Raw genomic sequence first — 25,055 nt, 5'->3', positions numbered from 1 at the left:
TGAGGTATATAAACGTATTTTCCAATCTAGGCCTTGGTTTGAGCCCATATTTCTCAGCAACTTTCAAGCCTAATCCTGTATTAGTGTTGCATTCGGTGTGCTTTTTAATTTATACGTTTTTAAGTGTCCGTTTGTAACCTGGAAAATGTGGGAGGAATAAATTTGAAAGAAAATGAAAATGGCTGGGAGAATGCATGAGAAAATCAAAACTCTTTGTCGTGTTTGGAAGTGGTGAAATCAAGTTTCTCACTCATTTTTCTTAATTCAAACAATTTTAGAAAACAAAATGTTTTCTCATTTTTCGCCCCTCCTATTTTTACGAGTTACAAACGAACCCTAAATGAATGTGATGTAATTAACCGTATCATTAGGTAAGAAATCCATCCAAGGTTTCGCGAGTCTTAACACGAGCGCTGAAGATACAGAGATGGTGGGGTTAGTCGTGGAATGGTGAAGAAAAGAGGGTGGAGAAAAAAGAGAAGATGAAGAAAATAAGTGGTAGAGCATAGGGGTCGGAAGATTGGAAGATGGAAGTCATTTGAATTCGAAAATGAAAAAATAAATTGGAGATATATATTGAAAAAATAAATATTAATGAAAAATATGTTTTTAGTATATTTGTTGACAGTATCATAAATTATGTATAAATTTAGGCAAAAATGATCACTTTCTTACAATTTCAAACATTTGTTATTGTTAAAAATTTGTGAGACATTTTATAAATCGAGATATATAGTTGAGGGAATTTATATAATTAATCCAAACAAAATAAATATCTTTCTTTTATCATTAAAAAAAAAAAAAAAAAAAAAAAAAAAAAAAAAAAAAACACCGTTAATGACCACAAAACTTCTGAAAACCATCTGAATTGTTGAAAGAAAAGCCATAGTTTCATGTGATCATTTCATGATGAAACTGAAAACTTCATGTCAACCTCTTTTATGTGTTGTAGTTGTACCAAAAGAAGCCCCACATACAAATCTCACCATCACCACTTTGAAACTAACGCACTAATAAAATATCCCATCCCTTGAAAAGGACGATTTTATCCCTCAATCCACTGCGCTTCAACCTACAAGCTAGAGGATATTATAGTCATTGTGGAAACGGATGCAGACGCAAGTGGGAGGCAAGTCCTTCACTTTGTGTTTTTCTATTGGTGAGTAATATCATGAATGCCCAGATTGAAAAACTTATAAATATGATCATGGTGCTATTTGGAATTTGGGAATATTCTCTTCTATTGAAAAATATTCTCAAATAATTTCAGTATTTCCATTATTCTATTGATAAAAGTACTAAAAAAAAGTTATTATTAAAATGAATTAGATATCAAGTCATTTGCTCAAAAAAAAAAAAAAGAATTGGATATCAAATCCTTATTAATGGATTAAGATATTGCTTTAAAGTCATTTGGATAAATTCTCCTAGTAAATCGTCACCAAAATCATTAGACATCAAAAATTCAAAATATTGTTTCAAAAGAAAATATATCAAAATATTTTTTTCGGATGACCCATTTGAACTTTGATGTACTTATAAAAATAAAATAATAGTATATATATGAGAGGCGTAAAAGTTTCATTGGAAATTGAAGATTCCTTGGGTTCAACCATTACTGTTTAAGCCACACCAGCTTCCACTTCACAATAACCACTGATTTTTTTTCTGCAATCACAACAGCTATTTGTTATACTGTTTCCCTGTGAACCAAATCGCTCATGATTGCATATGAAGGAATCTTTCTTTCTTCTTCACTCTATTTCCCCCCTTAATTTTACCATTTGAAAGGAAGGTAAAAAAAAGTGTCACATTAACACGAAGGTTTGTCTTAACCGACAAAACATTTGTTTTTTCTGGTTCTTCTCAATCTCCATGAAATTATAAATAGTACCAACAGTGACCATCATCAAAAGGCCCTTCTTACCATATTAAAAAAAATACAACTTGAAGTCTTGTTTTGTGTATCACTTCAAAGAGCAAATAGAACACAGAAGAAGAAAGAATTAACTTTTTACAAGATCACTTAAGTTTAGCAAGTTCATGACTCATAATTGATATCACAAAAATTTTAAAAAATAAAAATAAAAAAAGTGAGAGGACAAGATTCTAATACACACCACCACACCAGAATTACACAACCCCACCATTATGAGCAAAACCCACCAACCGATTATCACATGGATATTTAAAATATATACAGATATATATATATATATATATATATATATATATATATATATATTATTAATAAAATACAAAATAAAAAATATGAAAAGAACGCGGGGTTCAGAGTCATAAAAGGTGGGTGTTGAAAGCTTCATTGTCCCCCACTTTGTAATGTAAGAAAGGCCAAAACTTAAAAACTTGATATACACAGATACAAGTAAAATAGGACAAGTAAAAGAGAGGGAATTATGGCAATGTTTATTCATAGTGTTTTTTTTTTTTCCTTCATCAGTACAAGTATATAGACAAAGAAGGGGAAGAAAATACAGTACAAAGAGAGAAAATCTAGTCATTTCTGTACCACATACACTGACTGACCTATGTGACTCAACTCTAGACCTAAAATACTTCATTGCCCAATTTTTTTTTTCTCTTTCCCTTGCCTAATCAAATGATCTGTTATAGTTAAGCGAAGGACTGTCAAAGCTTTTTTTTTTTTTTTTTTTTTTTGGTGTACGCTTGATAACCATACCCTCTGATTTATGTTACAGACCATTAGACCATTGTGAGTGACCATTAGTGCTCTAGTCTACACATATTTGATACTTCCTACTTCTTTACAAGTAAAAAAAGAAAAAAAGATAAGAAAAGGTTGATGGAAAATGGAAATAGAACCATCATCCTTTTATAAGCTTAAAAAAAACCTAATTCCTGATAAATCTAAAAAACTCCCAAAAGCCCCAAAGATCGACCAAGAATACGGAGGACTGTTTTTACTACGAACTCACTTTTTCCCACTCGAAGCGGCCCGGGAGCGGCGTGTCGTTCACCGGGTCGAAGTTGTACCTGAAAACATAATAATCCCATTCAGCACGAGGAAAAAAAAACAAAACGAGAAAACACAACGGATATAATGTCACACACTTGTCGATGAATTGTTTCTGTTGCTCTACTTCGGACTCGGAAAAGAACTCATCCATTTCGTTCGTCGTTGGAATGGGTCTTTGAGAAAGGTTTTCCGTTCTCTGAGTGATCTCGGCTGAGCTGCTCGGTTTGGTGGTCGATCCCGGAGTTCTTATCGCATCGGGGTCTCTTATCAAGCTGCAAGGCGTGGATTCTCTAGTGCTTCTATTCACAGAAATTAAGAATCGCTATCAGAAATTAATCACAAAACACCACCGAACTTCTGATCTAATTTTATCAAGACCCAAAAGACCAAACCAGTTAAGCAAAGTGACCCAGAAAGGTACAAGGACCCACCAATCACATGCTTGAATCACTGCAATTTTTTTCTTTTTCCTTTTCTTAAATCACAATATTAAAATGACACGTATCCGTAAAACAGGGGCGATTTTGGGGCCATGAAGTAATAAGAGAACAAGGTTTTTTTAAAACATATTTTTACGTCTGAATTTTTGTTTTTTTTTTTACTTCTCTTATGTGTGGTTTACTTACTAGTATAGTAGTAGTACTACAATCACTTTTCTTCTTGTTTTTCATATTCTTTGCTATCTTCTATCTCTAAAACTAGACTCCAAAAGCAATAAACTTTCACTGACACTTGTCTACATCAGACTATCAAGTTTCTTGAGAAATCATGATCGAAAAAGAGTATTCCTATGAATTCACTGAATGTTTTAGCTCTTTCCCTGTCAACATGTCATTTATACCTGATTTTTATTTTCTTTCTTTCTTGATTAATTTTACGGTACATTGTTCAACTTGGATCCAATTTCAAATAGCAAATTGTATAGGAAAAACAATTAAAAAAACCCAATATAAACAATTCAAGAAATCAACACCAATTGTAGTAAATCGGTCCAAAATGTAAATATAGCATATGCATGTCTTAAGCAACCACTTGAGATAAAGACTCGGACAAACATATAATTCCATGGATTATTTGGTACTAAATAAATTGAGAAGAAACGTGGAATCTTTGGGTTCTAGCCAATATAGCAGAGGAACAATTGCATGAAGAACCATTGAACCAGGAAAAAAGAAAAAGCAATTTGGAATTAAAAAAAAATGAATAAATTTGAAAAATCAAGTTTTTTGAAATTTTGCACATTAAAAAAAATTAATCAGCAACAACGTTAGCCAAAAAAAAAAAAAAGACTTTACTTTCCGTTGGAATGTTTTTTTTCAGAAGTTAGGGTTGGAGAAATTTTATTCTCTGTCTCTGGTACGAATAAACTGTGAAATTCCCAATTTCTTAATTTATTCATATTTCAATCTCCAGCAATTAACGATTTCAGACACGATACAATTAATCGTCAACTAAGCTAAAAAAAAGCCGTCTCAATTTCTTCAAGAAACCAATTTTTCTTTTCTTACCAAAAAAAAAAAAAAAAACACCAAATTTCAAAATTAAAGGAAAAAAAACCCTCACCTTTCTCTACCTTCGAACTCCAAAACATTCTCTCCAAACGAAGCCTCTTCTGTGGTTCCTCTGGCTTCTCCGACGACCAAATCTTCTCTCTCCGGCGGCGTCTGAACGGCGGGCCTGGAATTCCGAGAGCATGGCGGTTTGAGCTCGAGGCGTCGGCTCCGAAGCTGGAGGTAGGAGGCGCCGGAGCACGGCGTCGGCGGCGAAGGAGACGGCGGAGATCCCCGGAGACGGCGCTTGAGGGCTAGGGTTTTGGCTCTGGTTCGGACTCCGAGAGAGGACTGTGAGACCTCCATCACGGCCACGTCGCCGGTGGCCTTGGCCTTCCTCATGTACTTTCCCATATCATCGATGGACAGAGAGAGAGAGACGAGGGTTTGTTGTTCGTTGAGTTTAGAGAGAGAAAAAGTGAAAATGAAGGAAAAAAGAAAGAAGGGTTTGATTTGTGTGGGCTATTAAAAAGAAAACAAAAAAGAATAAAGAAATACAAAGGAGGGAGAGAGAGAGAGAGAGAGAGAGAACCGCACATTTATATTTTTATGCCCATTAATGGAAAGATTGAGAAATTATACACATATCTCTTTTTCTTCACAAACATACCCTAAACACCAACATATTTGTTCTGTTTAAATTAAATATCAAAATATTGTTACCGATGCGATATCAGGACTCAAATTTTGCTGAGTTACCGAAAAATACAAGTGATTTACCGCGATATCTAATGTGGTTAAAAATTAATTATACCGATGAAGTTACGTCATCGATGTGATTTACCAATAAATACCGAATTTATCAAATGGTATCCAGTGAACACATAATAATAATAATAAAAAATGTTTTCATACATAGAATAAAAATATAAATAATCTAAAATATCTTCATTACATCACATTTTGAATTTCAATACAAACAACCCTCTATTATTTAACGCCCATGACCATGGGATTAAAAATTCAAAATTTTCAAAAGTCGAGCTGAAATTTTTTAAAATTTAAATAATTTTGCCCAATTTTTTTAATATAAAAAAAAATTGACCTAATTTTCGGGGTTTCAGTAATCGATTCGATTTTCTGCTTGTAATCGACGGTTTTCTCGGTATTTAGCGGGGTTTTTTTCATACCGCTATAAGGAAGTTCCAAAAAAACCAGTATACCAACTATTTTTCTCTCAATTTCTTCGGTATTTCAATCCCTAGTTTAAATCAGCAATCACCTTTATATTTATTTTTTAAGAATATTTATACTTTAATCGCTAAGTGAAATGAATAAATTCAATGATTCAGTTAAGATTTGTCTAAATAATGAAATAGCTAAAATATGTACATTAGAATTATTTTTTTATTAAAAAATTGATATTGATAAATTGTTTAGATCGTTGTCAAATTTTATAAAGATGATGTCAAAACAAATTGAAGAGGACATTGATAAGAATATTACCAATCTCATGATACTTTACTAAAATCAACCGCAAAACAAATTTGACACATCTATTATTAATGAGTTGTGAAAATACTATAATACTCTTGATGAATTATGTCACGAAATTTAAAATTCGTAACTAATCGGTCATGAAATCTTAAATTTCGTAAACAAATATAATAGTTTTTACCAACTCAATACGCTCGTCACAATAATCTCCAAGATAAACTAATTATAATAGTCCAAAAGTATATAATAGAAAAATGAGACATTGAAGAGAAAGTACATACACTGATCATCAAACATGTATTATTAATATTAAAGTGTTACATGTTACAATATGATAGCACATTCAATTATTGTTGCAAGGGGAGACGGCGTGGAGAGAGTCAAGGACGGCCGCAGAGTTGATCCGATGGAGATCGAAATATTGTTGTTGTTCTTCTTCTACTATAAAGGTTTTTTTTTTAAAAAGTGCTGATAGAAGAAGATGGAAAAGAAGAGAAAAAAAAAATGGTATGAGTCTTTGCACAACTGATTTTAAAAGAGATGTGTCAAATTTGTGATTTTGGTAAAGTGGCACAGAGATAGCAATATTTGTTTCAATATCCTCTAATTAAACAACATATTTGCTATCCCTCTTATCTCCATATTAATTTTTTTTTTTTTTTGAAACTTGGTGAAGGCATAATTCCTCGGCCTCAACCATCAAAATGGTCCGGACAAGGGCCGGAACCTCCCCCGGATGACAAAATGCACCACCGGAATCTGAGAGAGCCCATTGACAAATTCGATGAGCTCCTTCATTACACTCCCGAGGTTGCCAAATAAAATTCAAAATCCAAAAAAACTCCTTTAGAAATTCAAATCCGATCGTAGAGAGGAGCACCAGACTAAACAGGAGAATCCAACTTCTTCCGAAGACTATCCATAATTGTTCGGTTATCTCCTTCCACACAAATTGTTGCGATATTTTTGCACATGCAAGTGCTAGATTAGTAAGTACGGATGTCGAACCCACGAGGACTAAGTTTAAGTAATAATTAAATCAGCTATAATGAATTGAACTCGAAAGATGGGGAAAAGGTTGTTACAAATCTTTTACAAGAAACTAAACAAAGCAATTAAAAAGTTGTTTTACGATTACGTGAAGGAAAAGACTAAGGTTTCATAAGTCTATTCGGTGATTTGGATTTGCATAAATATCGCACGATTTAAATATTCATACTTTGCTAGTCACGTTCACAATAATAATATCACTAAATCTCTCTTAAGCATCTAGTAACCTAAAACTATGGCGGAATTTTATCTCTCGATCTCAATTCCTAAAAACTAGGCAACTATTAAACACAAGAACGCTCATAACAACCTAGCTATCACTAGCCTACAAAAGTATTACAGTAATTCAATTCAAAAACACAATCAACTTAATCTTTCTCAAGCATCAAGTCAATATAAAATTCATGAACAAGGTAGCTAATCTCATTCAAGTATTAAGAAGAGAATTGAATGAAGCAAAGTAATGTAGAACGAGTAAATACTTCAATAAAGTGAATTTGAATCTTTAACCATGTTCAAGACTCGCTACACCATAGCCATTAAAGGGATTAGTTAATGGCGACAAGCATAACTTAAAAGCAAAATAAACAAAAGCAATCCTTGAAAATCATAGTAAAAAAAATAAACATTAACAAGAGTTCCAATGATAGGATAAGAAAGAAAAAACGCTGAATTCGCGGTTGTCAATCGCGACGAACGGTGATCTTCTTCTCCGATTTCCTCTTCTCTCCCAACTAGGCAAAAACTAACAAAAAAAAAATTCTAAAGTATGTTTTTAGGTTACAAGAGATGATTATATATGTTTTCTGCCGATTTTCGGAGTGATCTGGGTCATTAAAACTGATCCGACAGATAAAAAAAATTAAAAAATTATTAATTTCTTGTTTTGTCTGACGGGAACTCGCGGCGCGCAAAAGCAAGCTCCGGCACACGGAAGAAAGTTTGCGGCGCGCAAGAAGAAGGTCGCGGCGCACAAGAAGGATTTGAGAATCAGCTCGCGGAATGCGCGTATCGTTTTGAGATTGTTGGTGATTTTTGCTGACACCTCATGACGCGCGGAGAGTGACTTGTGTCGCGAAGTAGAAGTAATTCCTCAGAGAACGCGCGTAACATTCTGGGATCGTCTAAACATTCCGGGCGACCCGCGATGGGGAACGTGTGCCGCACAGAGACTCTGATTTTTGTTCCTCCACATATCATGATCCGTTTTGACTCCCGATTTATTTGTTTCGCCTAGAAATGATTCTAAAGAGCTTATAGAGGATGCTTTACTCATTTGAACGTGTAAATCAATCTTAATGACTCTAAAACCATTAACAACATTCGAGAACTCGCTAAATTCAAGCCGGCAAATAGGATTTTAATGCGTATGAAACGCATCTATCACATATTTTCATAAGGTTGCGAAATTTAGCCAATAAATAGCCAGATGAACTCCTAGCAGCTCTGCATCAAAAGCCGACGAAGCCAATACTCTGTTTGTCCACATCCACAACATTTTCCCTATGAAATCTCTCGCCACTACCTCCACTGCTCCCGCTGAGGAATAGGATGTGTCAACATCGAGCTTCACGATCCCTTCTGGTGGCTTGGTCCATCTTCTAACATCGCCTTCCGTCTTAAGCCCTTGGTTCCCCCATCATCAGCTTCTCGACGAACTTCTCCCACCTTCTGATGAATTATGTTCATCAGAGCATCCACTGTGCATCTTTGGCCTCTCTAAACACCAAATCGTTCTTGTACCACTAGATCCTATTCAAGATTGCAATTGCCCTAGAAATGAACTCATTGTTATCCGATCCTACGCTATTATGGCTCTCATTGCAGTCCATGATCTCCAAGAGTATCTCCATGCCTGTTAATTCATCGGGCACCTGCCAAGCCTTTCCAAAAGCTGGTGCGAACCAAAGGCGCACCGAGATCCCACATCCCGCAAAGATATGCCCGATGGACTCTTCCCTGCTACCACAAATTCTGCAATTTGGATCTGTACTCATATGGCATCTCACAAGTCTAACCATAGTCAGGAAAATTCTCATATCTCAACAACTGAAGTTTTTCTCATTCCGTAATCCTCAAGCGCCAATCTTTCGGCCACATACTTGATTTATCAAGACAATAAGATTTAAGATTGATTTATTTTATAATGAAAAGAACTTTCAACAACTTTCTTGTAAATATTATTACAATGCATAACTGGTTGGTTAATTTGGCTAGTTTCAACCGACGAAAACTTAAATTGTCAAATCAGTTTAAATCTTCATGTTTACTCTTATTGTCTTTATCTTATGTCTGAAACTAAAATCACATTTTCTCTTTAAAACTGTAAGTCAAGTTTAAAATGCGTTGAAATCTCATTTCAAAGATGATCAAAGTTTCAATGAATAAGTTTATTTTGTCTAAATATACGTTCTTTCGACAAATTTTATTACATTCTTTGAAAAATTACGATAATTTGCTATAATTTATGACCCATTTTTTTATACAATGACATGTGATGATTTGTACTATTGCTGTTATATTTTTTGTACTATAGTTGTTATATTTTGTGTACTAAAGTTGTTCGAGAATTGCGGTAATTTTGCCAAAAAAAAAAAAAAAAAAAAAAAAAAAAACATTTGCGTTTTTGTTTTCAGTTTTTATGATAGTTCGGAATGAAATCCAATAACTTGTGCGGCTTATAATTTAATTATATTTTCATTGAGTTTTCTGTATGGATTGGAGCCCACGTTTTTTCTATAATAAACCAAACCAAAATTAATTTAGAATATGTTGTTAAACACGAAGTCATGAATACTCAAAATTGCCAAATTTTAACGCACTTCTAGACATGAATTTTTATATCGGTAAATAATGACATAAAATTGTTAAGGTTTTTTTTACGAGTGATGTTATATAATCAAGGCTTTAAATGCCGACGAAATTCCTGGATTTTCGCCGGGAAATTCGTTTCCGGTGAGTCAACGGCCGACGACAGTCATGTTTGTCGTTTCCCCGTTTTTTGTCGTTCAAAATGCTGAAAAACGACACGCCGTTTCGTTCCAAAGTTGTCGACATTTTTCGATTACATCTCAGTATAAAAGCTTCCATTTTTCCATAGATGTCGGCGAGTATCGAACGAAAAGAAAGAAAAAAAAAAAGAAATTCGGGCTGAGTGAACAAGAGAAGAAGGCGACGCAATCAGCGGCGAAAATCCAAGAGAATCAGTGATTTTCCTTGCATTTCGTCTCAATAAGGTTCAAATTCAGCAAATAGCCGAAGAAATTCGTCCGGATTTGTGGAATTTCCATTTCGTTTTTCAAACCTAATTTCTGAGACTTGCATGTTCATTTTATTGAGTAATTTGATTTTTTTTTTCATATAATCCCCTCATGAATGTTATTTGTATTGTGACGATCTATGATATATATTTTTTTAAGATTTTTTGGAGAACTTCCGGTGAACCGCCATTTTTTCGGCGAACCACCATTTTTTCCGGTGAACAACCATTTTTTCTAGCGACTCTAAAATCAGTTTTACAACTTTTTATTTATGTTTTTTTAAGTCAGGTTATGTCCTTAAATTTTAAATTACATAAACTTATGTTTTGAATTGGTTTTCATTTTGTTGTGTTGAATTGATGTTGTTTGATTTTGATGTGAAATTTTAATTGTTAGACTTTGAATTGGAAATCGAAATAGTTAGACTTTGAATTGAAATTAATTTATAATGTATGTTAGAAATGAAATTGATAGAGTAGGAATTGAAATGGAATAGTTAGAATTGAAATGAAATTAGTTTGAATAGAATTTATAGACATGTTGAAAGAAATATGTTGATATATTGAAATGAAATTAGTTGGAGTAGACTTTGAATTGAAATTCATGTATCATGTATGCTAGGAGATGTTAGCATAGAGTAGAAATTGAAATTGTTACGTTTTGAATTGAAATGAAATTAGTTTGGATAGAATTTATTGACATGTTGAAGGAAATTTGTTGATATATGGAAATGAATTTAGTTCGAGTAGACTTTGAATTGAAATTAATGTATCATGTATGCTAGGAGATGTTAGCGTAGAGTAGGAATTGAAATTGTTACGTTTTGAATTTAAATGAAATTAATTTTAATAAAATTTATTGACATGTTGAAGGTAATTTGTGGGCATATTGAAATGAAAGTAGTTTGAGTAAAATTTATTGACATGTTGAAAATTGATTGAAATTTTGAATTCAATATGCAGGTATATCGAAGATGAGAAAGAAAGGAGTTCGTAAGCATTGCACCTCAGCTGCAACAATCCCGAACCACTTCACTTGCAATTATTGTGGGCACGTAACGAGGGGGGAGAAATCACACGGATGAAGTTTCACTTAAGTGGAAACGATCCGAAGAAGAATGTGAAGAAATGTACGAGTTGTCCCGCAGAAGTACGCAAGGAGATGTTAATGTTACAAGCAGCAACTCTCCAAAAGAAGAAAAGCAAGTCTGTTCTTGAAAAAACAGTTTACGAGCACTTGGCCGGACGCTTCGGTCCGACTCACGTAGAGCTTGACCCCGACCAACAATACGAACATGATACGATGCAAGCTCTTAAAAGAAGCCGTCAAGAGGTAGTTTGTGGAGTCAAAAATATTGGACTACAACTTTTGGCTCCATATTGATAGCGTGTGCAAGATGTTCGAGCCTATGTACTCAGCTTTACGTCTCGTTGATACAGAAGTGGTTTCGACGATCGGTTTGCTGTACCACATCTTCGATTTAATGAAAAAGAAGTTGGAAAGCATCTCAAACAAGCAATGGATGAGGACATTGCGGTTGTGTGAGACCCGACTTTTGTACACGTCAGCTTCTGTAAAAATTTCCTCTTATCAATAAATAAAGGAAATTTTCTTCTCTCTCCGTGTTGAATGAATTATAAGAATTCACAATAAGGAAATGGTGAGTTTTGATAATCCGAATATAAGGAAAGAGATTTTTGAAAGCACTTGAATGTTGGAATAAAGTTAAGTGCTTGAGAACGAAGGAAATAATATTTGAGGGTGATGAAATTTCGGAATAAAGATATTCGAGTAAACCGGATATTATTTTCTGAATAAAATTACTCGGAATGTACTCGGAGATTAAAAATCTCAAGAGTGAAAATAAATTCTGAAATCCCTTAAATATATTCAAGGTAACGAGAATTAATGAGAATTTTCTCGGTTATTTTTCGAGATTATTTTCAATTAATCAAGGACGAAGTTGTGAAGTTTTATTTTGAAAGGACTTATGTGCAACGTTTTGAGGGACGAAACTGAAAGAAAATCTTGTTGAGGGGTTGTCTGGAGAGATACGTGGCCATCAGGACGTGGGCCACATGTCTATATGTGGCTCAAGAGGGACTTGCCACGTGGATTTCATTTCCTTCTCTCTCACTCTCATTTTCGATCTTTCTCTCTCTCTTTTTCCCTCATCTTCTTCGCGTTTCTGTCAGCCGAACCAGACGAAAAAAAAAAAATCCCAGACAACCATTACCGAGCCATTTCTCTCGGTCGCTCAACCCACGCCGCCACCGTCTCTCGCTCTTTCCCTTTCTCTCTCTCTCTCGCCTTCGCGCGTCACGTGGTGCCGAGCCATCGCGCGCGCCTCGACCGAGCGAAGCGACGCCGCCGCGAGCTCGCCGTGACCACCGCCTGAGGAAGAGACGCCGGGAACGAGAGTTACAGCGACGAGGACTCCGGATTCGCAAGAATTTCGGTAAGAAAAGCTAAACCCGAATTGATTTTTGAGATTTAGGGTTTTTGAAATTGAAAATTTGGGGGTTTTCGATTTCAATGAGGATTTTCGTGAAATTGATTGGTTTCATACGTTAATTGGACTCGATTGTTGATGTATATGACCTGAATTTGAAGTTTTGAATTCGGATTTCTGGGTTTGTTGATTTTGGCCGAAAATCCCGTAAGCTAGGGTTTGAAGATCTAAGTTTGGGTTCTTGAATTTTCGAAGGTTGTTTAGTGATTCTGAGACGCTTTTTTTTAGCAAGTTGATGTCCAGGAATTGTTTGAGAATCGCTATTGGAATTGAAATAATTTTTGGACGAATTTTGGTGTTTATGTGAACATAGCCGTGTGGTTGTTGAATATTGTGGTTTGAATCCTGGATTTTATGTTGTTATGAGGCTGTGATGATGTGTATGAGATGCTGAATTTTCCGGTTTGTTGAGAACGGTTTTTGGTTAGTGTGGATTCGACTTGTTTTGGTTCGGGTTTGAGTCAATGTGGATTTTGTGACAAGTTATTTGGTTTGTTGACAAGTTTGGGAATTTTGGTACGAGTTTGAAATTGTGAAATTGACTCGTTATCGGATTCGATGACTTGATTACAGATCTAGACGGACGAACGGAAACCGGACGAGGCGAAGGCGACGAAGCCGGTTTTGAAGATTCTAAGAAAGAGTTATCGAAATTAAAGCTCGATTAACTCGTGAGTCTTTTAATCGCGTCTCGCGTTTAAATACTCTTGGATTTGATTATGTGATGTATTTCGCGTATTTAAATAAATAATTTATGTTTATTTATTTAATAACGTTTAAGAGTTTGATTTGATTCGCTTTGGAATTCTCGGTTACTTTTTATTCGGATCAATTTATTTGAGACTCATAAGCATGTTATTGGATTTTATTTCGTATTGTTCTCGATACGAAAATACGCGAGTCTTGAATAAGTTTGACTCCCGAAAAACCGGAGAATAATAAAATTAAATTCTCGAATTCCGAACCGACTCGAATCTAATCCCGACGACGACCATTATCTTTTCAAGTAGTTCGATAACTAACGAAGTTTCAACTTCGGATTCTAGTTCTCTCGACGCTCCAGGACGTGCTAAAGGTCTCGGGAGGCGTGTAAAGCAAAGTGTCCTCCGGAATTCATCGAGTTCTCCGACGAACTATTCCGGGTAAGTGGGATTTAAGTTTGAGGCGCCAAAAGGGGAATGGTGCCTAGTAGAATAATTGTTTATGTTTCTTCGTTTAATCCTAAAACAAAGAGAAACCCTCAGTTAGACAAGATGACCGAATAAGGCTTCGGCCACTAACTAATAAGATAATAAAATGATAGGGTTAAACGGTTAGCGGGTTAAGAACCTTGAAGCCTTTAAAGTTATGTTGAGCTTCTGTTATAGGTTTTACCCCTTCGTCCTGATGAGAGGACAACAGGAGGAGGAAAGACGGTGTCCTCCGGATTCAATCCCGAGAGGAACTGTTCTAGGAGAAGGTCCAGCCTCACAGCTGTCGACAACTCCTTGTAAAATACTTAAAGAGCCATACAGTGAAATTAATAACGTTAATGACGGGCTTTATCCCGATAAGATCTCCTCCTGTATTAAGATAGGCAGGTAGGCTGTAGACAGCTCCTGTAAAACATAACGAACTCTTGTCGGCAATGTAGCGAGTGGCATTCCTGAAGGCCCTTTAATGGAAAGTCGATGGGTGGCTTCAGGTAAGTCGATGAGTGGCTTACCTGTCCTGAGGGAAATATGAAACCCTGGACCAACCAGGGATTGGTGAGGGTTTGCTCCCCTCTACCATACGCGCGTCAAGGCCCTCCTACATGTGCTAGTGGATCCTAGACATTAAAACTTCGGCATTCTGAGGACTAGGCTCAAGTTCTCAGAATGGTTTACTCATCTCTCATGAACGGCTGCGGACTGAAGTGTTGATTGGCCAGTCCACTGATGTAAGGCGCCGGTATGAGCGAGATGGATGAGTTTCTAGGAAGACGGTTGTTAGCCGGATTCCTATATGATTATGTGTTTGATTGTTTTAGAACGGGGTTCTAAAACTGAATATGTCTATGTTGATTGAATGATAATTTTGTTATCCTGTTTGAATGATTGAACTTCTTTATTCTTCTGAATCTATCACCTGCTGTTATCTGCATTTTATCATCTGCAACCATGCATCTCATGTAGTGCTAGGTTAGATATCCTGCTTACTGAGTCGGTGTGACTCACCCCTTAAATCCCTCTCCTTGTAGATAAAGGAAAAGCTCAGGCGAAGCAGGAGTGCTAGTCAAGGTAGATCTCATGACGACCTGTGGCATAGGAAATGTCTTTTTGGGAAATGGGTATCAGGTTTTTGAAAACCGAGCTTATATGCTCGTGAAAGTTTTATATAGCTTATGGATAGCAAGCTAGGGTAGTCCGCATTTTTGTAACCCCTTTAAAAGCGAAAATTTTTACCAGTTTTTAGCGGACTAGCTCTAGAAACCTTTGTTATTCCTTATATGTAAATTAAATTTATTTCCGCTGTTTGTTTAATAAACGTTTTGTAAATGACGTTTGAAAATGTTTTATGTTCATTTCGTTTGAAAATATAAATGGTTATGAAAATGTTACGAGAAAGGTCGCGATCCGAGGGCGACGGGTGTCCTGCGGGTCGTGACAGGTTGAGAGATGGACGAGACAACTTGACCATCCGTTACACCAAGCAGGTATTAGTCATTTCACTTATTCTTTGCGAACGTCTTTGTATAATTTTTAATTTATGTCTGTGATTATATAATCCGGAGATCGTCAAGCAACCCGAGCATCTTACGGCGGTTACAGAAGTGTTTGAGCGGCTATTCCTGAACGATGACTGCGACAACATCGGGAACGAACTTCTAGCATTCCGCGACGCAAAAGGCATGTTCAGTAGTAAATCCGCAGTAGCGGGAAGGACTAAGATGGATTCCAATAAGAACTATTTCTTTGAACCGAATTTGTAATATGGCATAGTTTCATATTTACGGAGTTTTTTCATTTTCTTAGGAGAATGGTGGGCCATGTTTGGAATCAAAACCTCCACGTTGAGAAAGTTGGCGATGAGAATCCTTTCTCAGACCGCATCATCATCGGCATGGGAGCGAAATTGGAGCACGTTTGCACTTGTCAACATTAAGCAACGAAACCGACTGGCGTATAAGAGACTGGAGGAACTCGTCTTTTGTAGCTACAACATGAAGCTGCAATTACGAGATATCGAAAGCGACGTCGTCGATAGGAAGGATCCGTTAGATATGATCCAAAGATCAATGGATGTAATGGGCAACAACGTCGACGATGATGAACTCCTACAATGAATCCGCCCAGTTCACCTTAACGATGAAGACCGGAACCCTGACCCACGCGTTGCCTCACAGGCCCGGGCGGAAGATGTTGATGTGGACACCGTATTGAGCGAAGACGTCGCTCAGAGTTCGTATGGATCATTAGACGATAGACGTGGTCCTCACGACGGTGACGATGATGGAGGCGGTGGTGACTTTGGCGGTTATCCTGCTAATCAAGATGTTGGTGGTGGTAGTGGTGGTGGTCAACCTTACGATCTGTGGACTATGGAACAAGGTTCGAAATGGCATTTTGAACCTTGTATATTACAATGTTAAACATGTTTTGACGGCGTTTTTTTAAGTGAGTGGAGTGAAAACTTCTTTGCCACTCTTAAACATCTACCACTCTGCAAATATAATTATATATGTATCAGTGGCACTAAGAGATGGTGCAATACAAACCCAAACATCAAACATTGAAGACAAAAAAATGATTTTTATTAAGTGCATTCAATATTAGACATCAAAAATTCATTTAAGCTAACAGTTTTCTTAAAAAGTATGATAAAATAGTCATTTAGCTAAATTGACAAGTATCATTAGGTGAATACGCCCTTCAACAAAACTCAATTTAAAAATTATGAAAAAAACATAAATAGCATAATTTTCTTTTAGAAATAAACTTCAAGTAATAGGTGACTCTCTCTCTCTCTCTCATTCTTCTTCTTCTTCACTTCCTTCTTGCTCACACTATTTTTTTCCTTAATTCATACTCTATATATATGTACGTATGAAATTGTTTATGATGGATACAATTATTGTCTTTTGTAGATATTTGACGTAATTATTTTTAGCAATCATATGTAACACCTCTCTCTCTCTCTCTCTCTCTCTCTCTCTCTCTCTCTCCATAACAAATAGCGAATATCACAGTTAATTCAATATTGTACTCAACAATATGAAATCCAAACTTTAATATTAATAACTATTAAGATTATAAATCGGCCTACGAAAACTGAAACGATAAAGGTGTCAACATTGTTGACATAATGTTGACATCTATGTGATGTCAACATTGTTGATATCTGAAATCACATCTCAACAAATCATAATAAAGTACTATAATCATAATAAAGTACATATATAATTAAACTGAGATTAAGTTAAAGTTTTACATACCATAATCAATAAAGTACCATAATTACTTGTCTTTTAAATAAAATAAATAAGAGTTCATGCATCAATTTTCTTCATTTATAGATGTCAACATTGTTGACATGTGAAATCACATCCCAATAAATCATAATAAAGTACCATAATAAATCAACAATATCATTATAAAGTACATATATAATTTAACTGAGATTAAGTTAAAGTTTTACATACCATAATCAACAAAGTACCATAATTACTGTCTTTTAAATATAATAAATAAAATAAATAAGAGTTCATGCATCAATTTTCTTCATTTATCCATCTCGATGTCCGATTCCCCCTCTTTTGTAATTTTCACTGCCCTTTGTCGGTATAGGTCGATGGTGAACTTCTGTCGGTACATGGCCATGGTGAACTTCTGTCGGTACATGGCCATGTCTTCTTGTTTGATCGCCGACACATCAAACCCGTGAGTCATAAACTCAATGACCTTCACAACAAACATGCCACAATCGCCGCTGTTTTACAAAAATATGGTATTAGACAAATTTGTGAGTTACTGGTAATATTAAACAATATGTAACCATGTACATACCCATTTCCCTGTTATGGCATGTTGGTAGCAGTTCTGATATTGAACTTGGCTAAACTCGTGTCTTCAATCCCCAATCTATCGAACACATGAAGAAAACACAGAGCTAACGGGATGAATTCAACAAGTTTTTGCAGTGGGCCATCACCATTTTCCTATGATGTTTGTTATCGGACATTGAATCGTAGATCGTAATAGACCGCTCCCGAATGTTCACAACTAGAAGAAGCCAGTACGACCTATCCGCAAAACAAACAGGAACGTATACGACATCGACGTCCACCCACGGCCACGAGTGCTTCAAAAATTTGTTGGTGGCAGTTATGTAATCCACGATTCGAGACTAATTGGCCCAATCAAACTGATCCTTTTTCTCGCACTTCAGCCATGCTTCATATCCTTGGATGCAATAATTGTGAAAGAAAACGTTCATTATTGTGAATGAATCTTTTATTTGACACAACCACCGCTTCTTTCTGAGGTAGTATGATATAACATCTACATGCTGCAATTACAATGAAAAACACATAGACATGTAAGCATGATCGAATGTTGACATCCGATGTCAACATTGTTGACAGAAGATGTTAGGGGTCAAAAAACATACGAATGAACTAAAGGATTTAAATGATCGGAGAGCTACTCTTCGGGCATCCACATTGTTTAGAAAAAAGATTTTGACCGCACTTCAAGTTCTGTGAAATTCCATCGCCACGGTATTTTGTCTTCCTTTTTCGAGTACCAACGGCCTTCGTCGTCCTTACTCTTCCTCACTCCAATCTTGAGCCATGTCTCCATTATAAGGACGTCTTCAAGAGATTGTGGATGGAAATGAGGAAACAACGGAATCTTTTGTACCCGATCGACAACTTTTACCAACTTCGTAAACGGCCTCGGGACTTGAGTTGGAGTGTATTTCTCTGGAGGTTGAATGACTCTTGTTGGTCGCTTCGGTGAATCTTATGTTTATTGGCACAAGCTGCCAAGAGTCCCGATTTTTCTTGTCCCGAGCATCGTTGATCTTGTCCTCCATCTCTTGTAGTGTTTTGCCCTCAGGAACCGAGCCAACCCATATTAGTTGATTGTCATCATACATCTCCTCCGCATACTATTCAGCATCCAATTGTAACATGCGGACTTTAGACTGTCATTCAGTCAATTCTTCTTGACTGTCTTCTATTTGGCTCTCTTCAAGGGCATTTCTGTCACCTCAATGGCACTCTTGAACGGGGCCTATAAACAAGAGAACATAGATTACGTTAAACATATTTCAACAAATAATGTTGACATAAAAAAGAGAAGTGAGTAAAGCAGATGCATTAAGGAAAAACATGTTCGAATTACCTTCATCGGTTTGTGTCTTCCCGTCCATGTCCATCTGTTCTGAATAGTATTTGTCTCGTCTCTTCATCTTGCTTCTCTTCATCTCCCTTTTCATCATCTCTCTTCTCATCGTCATCTTTTTTCTCTTCATCTTTCTTTTCTTCTTCGTCTTCTTGATCTTCTTCAGCTTCCGGCACCGGCTCTTCTTCAACTTCCGGCACCGGCTCTTCTTCAACTTCGTCTTCTTGTCGAGGCACCAGCTCTTCTTTAACTTGTCGAGGGATCGGCTTGACAATCTTGCGGGACAGTTCCATAAACTGTTCATTCATACTTATCTTGAATGAATTGAATTCATGCTTCATGTCCATCTTAAACAAGCTCTACTCTCATTTCAGGTGGTTGACCGTGTCTTCGATACTCTTCAACTGAGCCTGTGAAAAATTAAAGATGTGACAATGTGTATTTGATAAGCCATTATGTTCTCTATATGTTAAAGATCAGTCCATGTTAAATACCTCGGAGTCGGTGCTTGGAACTGCATGAGCAGTTTTGGATGGGAGGGACGTGTCTCCAGCAGATTCAATCCGAGCTTGTAATATCAAAAATAAATGTCAACAATTTATCAATAGATGTCAACAATATATCTATTGTTTGTTGACATCTGATGTCAACATCTCTTTCAACAAATCTCAATAAAGAAAATAATTACTTCTACTTTGCCTTTTTGGTTTTTTTTTCTTCTTCTCATCTGACTTCAAAATGTGATCCTCACCGATGGTGTTGAACGCTAACTCTTTCGATTGAAAATCGATGTTTTGGAATGTGTTTTCCAAGACATGAGTCACCGTTTTCAAGCGTCGCATAAGTGGAATAGCTGTTTACGACACTTTGTCACACAACGCGAGTGACGTGAACACATGCATCGTCTCGAATGCCCAAATCTGTAGTGGATACAGAAATGAGGGAAGGTTGATCTTTTCTTTTGAGTCGGACATCCCTGCAACGTTCTTCACGTACTTGATGGCGCTTTCATGAAAGAATTTCCAAACCAAGTTACCCCACGAATATTTGTCAAACTGGTTTAAGTCCTCGACCAGCATAACGTACATCAAATCAGGAATGTTGGTGTGGCCGGGTGCACCGAGGAGGACGTTGCATAGGAAGTGAAGGATTAAGAACTTCACCCGCCTCTCGGGATTGTCCCACCCTTTGCTCTCCTTCAGTTTAGAAGTCAGCACTGCCTGTGACTTCAACGTGCCATTTTGAAAAAATTTCGAGTACAAACCACCATCAACAACTTCATTGTACTCGGGAGCTTCAAAGTTGTCGACGACACGGAGACCAGTGATTTCCGCGAAGTGCTTTATCGTGAAAGCACGTGGTTGTCCGGAAACCTCAATATACAGTGCATCTTCACACTCCTCTTGGCCATCATACCTACCAACAATCATCAGCAAGTGGTTGATAATCTTCGAAGATCGGTTGATTTTCGATAGTTGAAGAAACTGGCCAAAGCAGGAATTGCTAAACAAGGCCATCTCTTCTTCGGTCATATCCACAGCGTCCACAAATTTCTCGAGGGATCCAAAGAAACTGAAATTATGGTCTACAATGTTCCCTTCGGAAACAAATCTCGATCAACTCGGAAAATAACAATTAACAGGTAAGGAAATGATATGAGAATCAGGAGAAAAACAATAAATTGTTGATATACATGTCAACATTGTTGATATCTATGTCTACGTTGTTGATAAAGATGTCAACAATGTTGAATCGATGTCAACAATATTGACATCTTTGTCAACAATATTGACATCTTTGTCAACAATGTAGACATAGATGTCAACAATGTTGACATTGATGTCAACAATGTTGATATATATGTCTACAATGTTGACATCGATGTCAACATTGTTGATATCTATTCAGAGACAAATACAACAACATTACAGAGAAATATTCTAACAAGTATTCAGAGACAAAATCACCAACGAATATTCAGAGACAAAACCGATTCCCATGTTCAGAGACAAATATTCCAAAAAATAAAGAAAATCAACAACACTAACCCAAAATAAATAAATAAAATCGAAATAAAATAGGGATTTTGGATCAGAAACTAACCTCCTTTGTAGTTCTCATTTTTGTACGAGGTTTTTTGACGGTTTTGGGAATGAATTCTTTCTCTTCCGTGTCCGACGAACCAGCGGTGATGGTCTTCCTCTTTAGCGGCTTCTTCGCCGCGATTTTCATCCGGGGTTTGGGCGAAGTTGTTGTTTTCCTTTTCCGAGCCGGCTTTGGATTTCCCGGCTCCTCCGGGACTTTATTTATGATCGTCCGAGGACTCCGACGCGGGGTTGTTGTTGAGTCCACCATTTTTCTTCGATCGAGGTTAGGGTTCGTGTGAGAAGTGATAAATGGGTGGTTATGAGTTTAGTGGGTTGGGAAATGAGATTGAGATGTGACTGTAGAGATGAAATGGGTGGGTTTGAGTCGACGGTTTCACAATGGTTACATGAAGTTACACAGAGAGAGAGAGAGAGAAAGAAGTCCGACGGTTTTGAGAGCGGTTTTGATGTGAGAGAGAGTGAAAATTTGATGAGAAAAAAGAGGGAAATGAATTAGGAATTCTTATTTATTTATTTATCTCTTTATTTCTCTCATAAATCGGCAAACAAGAATGTGGAGATACAATTGTTAAGAAAATAAAAGTGAAGGGCAAACTTGACTTTTTACACATGGGCTGGTGACATTTTGGGCCAAATTGTTTATTTATGTAAAAGGCTAATTTGGCCCAAAATACATAAATAAACAATTTTTTATAAAACAAATTAAATAAAAAAAAAAACTCACAAAATCGAACCGGAGTCTAAAACCCACACGACTCTCTCTCTCTCTCTCTCTCTCTCTCTCTCCAAGAAAACAATTAAAAATAAGAAACATCCCATAGACTTGAAGTCACGACAACAACACTGTTATTGCCTATGCAGAGGAGTTCAAATCTCTTTTCTCTGTAACAACACCAACAAAAAAATCAACCACCACAGATTACAATCAAGAGCAAAAAAAAAAAAAAAAAAACCATCCATTGCAATGCCAAAATCTAACTCCAACATTTTTTAAGCCCATGTATCAATCAATCTCGCGAGCTTTCTATGGCTGTTCCACTTTAGGCGGCTGACGTTCCTCCTTCAATGCGATATGGCAAGCTTCGATGAAGGATTGCCACACGTCGGAGGATCAGAATTCCGACGACCTGCGTGGCGAGGATCTTCCAGCCGTTGGACTTGCTCAAACACGCTAAATATTTAGTCCGAACAACCCACCTCCTTTAAAATTATAATTTAATTACTAGTTTGTTTAAGAAAATAGCTCAAACCCAAATCTAACATTACAATACATACACAAGAAAAATCCAATTGCATAAGACTTAATGCAATCAGCGACTGAGCCAGAAAATCCCATCAGGGGGCTGATTTGAAAAAAAAAATTCAGGGGGGGCTTGATTGTAAAAAATTTATAAAAATTGATCCAAAAGTATAAATTTTCAAGGGAAAAGATGTAATTTTTTTAAAAAATGAGCAAAAAGTGCAAAAAAAAAAAATTTGAGCGGCGTTTAAGCCCTATACTTGAATGCAATTATGATTGTAAAGCCAAGATTAAGACTTAATCTGAAACATTCAGGGACGCCTAATACTATATAATAGCCTAATGACTGTTGATATTTTTAAGTGTAAAATTAGATTAAATGAAACACACCCGTAAAAGTGGTTTGGTTGGACGAAGGCCAAATAATCTCATGTTGAATAATTATTAAATAAAGGTAGAAAGGCAAGGCAAGAGACACGGCAAAAAAAAAAAAAAAAAAAAAAAAAAAAAAAGTGTACTTTCCACTTGGCCACTGACAAAGAGTATCCAATGTTTGCCCGTCTTGTAGTGATGTCAATGTAAAAATGATAGAGAATTGAAAATGAAATTTTTCGTTATTATTTTTTTCTTACTTGCCACGAGTCGTTGTTTATCTACGACGATTGTCGCAGAATAAAACATTAAAAACTTTTCCCGAGAAAATATATATATATATATATATATATATATATGTTTATACATTATGTATTCTAATAAATCAAAATAATTATTTTTATCACGTTTTTGTGATAGGAATCACATATGAAATATGCGTGTATATATATATATATATATATATATATATATATATATATATATATACTTATTAGAATTCCAAATTCAACCTACTAATTAGTGCTCAATTTTGTTGCCCAACGTGACAACAAAGGCGGTTGTGGAGTTAGATGGTATGACTATTGCGATGACGCTTCGACAATGGTCTATGACCGGCCGAACGATACTACCCAATTAAGATTGCCCGGATTTTATGGGAGATGTAGGTGCATGCAATCAGTATATGGACATGCAATCAGTATATGGATTGGCACATCTCTACGGACAAAGCCACATACATGTCATAGGGGACTTTAACCTCCCCTGACTTCTTTTTTTCTTCTGCAAATACATTGTTAGTTTTCAATCTTTAATGCACATGTACATAATTACTTTATTGAAGATGATATATAGTAGCATTTTTTTCATGCATGAATTATCTATGAAATTTAGGATATTTTAGCTAAATAGACAATTAAAACTTAAAAATATTTTTAAAAAAAAAAAATCAAAATGCTGATTATTTTACCAAATAATCAAAATTTGGGCTAATTTAGCTATTGAAAAAAAATTCCATTTTGCTGAATAATTTGATGTATTGGCTATTTTCTTAATCAAATTTTAGAATGACTATTTGTCTTAATTTCCACTTAAATGTATGTAAATTGAATCATTATGGCTTCGTCAATGGATACATCCATTATCTCGTACATGTCACTCCCCTCATGAGAAGCCTGGTGAGATGATTGGGCTTGAGAAGCGTAGACAAACTCGACAGAAGTTGCAGCTTCTTTTTGGAATCATATGACCAATTTTAGGGTTTAATCATGTGTAGCGTCGAGAACATGTGTCAAAACTAATTAACAATCTTGAAAAACAACTAATTCGATATGCTTTTATACATGAATTCAAGAGTATTCCTCATGTGGTAGCTAGCTTGGTCTAGCGGTAATCCCACACACACCTCGACGGAGAGGTCATGGGTTCAAGCCCCCATGGGATGCAGAAATGCATGCCCCCTAGGATTTATTCTAAAATAAGTATGTAATCTTGGTCAATAATATCACATACTATGTAATCTTGATCGATAGTATCACCTGCCGATAGTGTCACCTGCGCTTTGCACTGCTAATATATCATGTAATCTTGGTCGATAGTGCCCCTACTAAAAAAAAAGAGTATTCCTCGTATTCTTCTCGAATCGTGATTGTTCAATATAATCACACGACATGATTGCTATGATATATTTAACCTGGTTTGAAAATGTAATAAATAGTAATTGAAAAATAACTAATTTGATATGATATCTAAGCCTTGTAAGAAATATATTTAATTTCATTGACACTATTATGAAAACACTTCATGCTAATTGATTTAGTATTTATAAACAACTAATGTGGCATATATACATTTGATTTGATAATTAATTAAACATTATTCTATAGAACTTATACATGAACTCAATCTTTTCTCGATAATGGTAAATGTTCAATATCATTTGACAACATTGTTAAAAAAAAAATTGATTAAAAAAAGCGTTGTTATAAAAATACTACATACTAATTGATCTAGCTAGTGAAAATAACTAACATACAAGTTGATATAGTAGTTGAAAACAAATTGAAAAACATCATTTCATGCTTCGTGTTTGGACCAAATTACAATTTGAGGACAATACAACTAAATGATTCAAAGGTTATGGATCTTGAAGTCAGTTGG

At 35.9% G+C, this 25,055-nt stretch overlaps 1 protein-coding gene and 1 long non-coding RNA gene across 3 annotated transcripts; one reads left to right on the top strand and one right to left on the bottom strand.

Annotated features, from left to right (window-relative positions):
* Positions 1-2,350: 2,350 nt before the first annotated feature.
* Positions 2,351-5,027, bottom strand: LOC149393905 (cyclin-dependent kinase inhibitor 4-like). The gene is made up of 3 exons (XM_089617431.1): positions 4,562-5,027; positions 3,094-3,297; positions 2,351-3,015 (listed from the first exon to the last, which is right to left on the bottom strand). Exons 1-3 carry the CDS (start codon positions 4,900-4,902, stop codon positions 2,946-2,948), a joined length of 615 nt encoding a protein of 204 aa, XP_089473557.1. The 5' UTR covers positions 4,903-5,027; the 3' UTR covers positions 2,351-2,945.
* A 7,477-nt stretch (positions 5,028-12,504) lies between these two features.
* On the top strand, positions 12,505-15,294 carry LOC149393904 (uncharacterized). 2 transcript variants are annotated; one of them, XR_016299677.1, is made up of 4 exons: positions 12,505-12,753; positions 13,381-13,478; positions 13,854-13,949; positions 15,029-15,294. It is a non-coding gene; the product is annotated as an uncharacterized LOC149393904 (long non-coding RNA). The 2 variants fall into 2 exon arrangements; XR_016299676.1 differs by lacking the exons at positions 13,854-13,949; positions 15,029-15,294 and having other exon boundaries at positions 13,381-13,600.
* Positions 15,295-25,055: the final 9,761 nt, after the last annotated feature.

This window comes from Urtica dioica, chromosome 6, assembly GCF_054948205.1.
Source record: "Urtica dioica subsp. dioica isolate 48M chromosome 6, U.dioica_male_clone48M_v1_H2, whole genome shotgun sequence".
Classification (NCBI taxonomy): Eukaryota; Viridiplantae; Streptophyta; class Magnoliopsida; order Rosales; family Urticaceae; genus Urtica; species Urtica dioica.
Note: the sequence above shows the minus strand (reverse complement) of the source record. Positions and strands in the feature narration are given on the sequence as shown.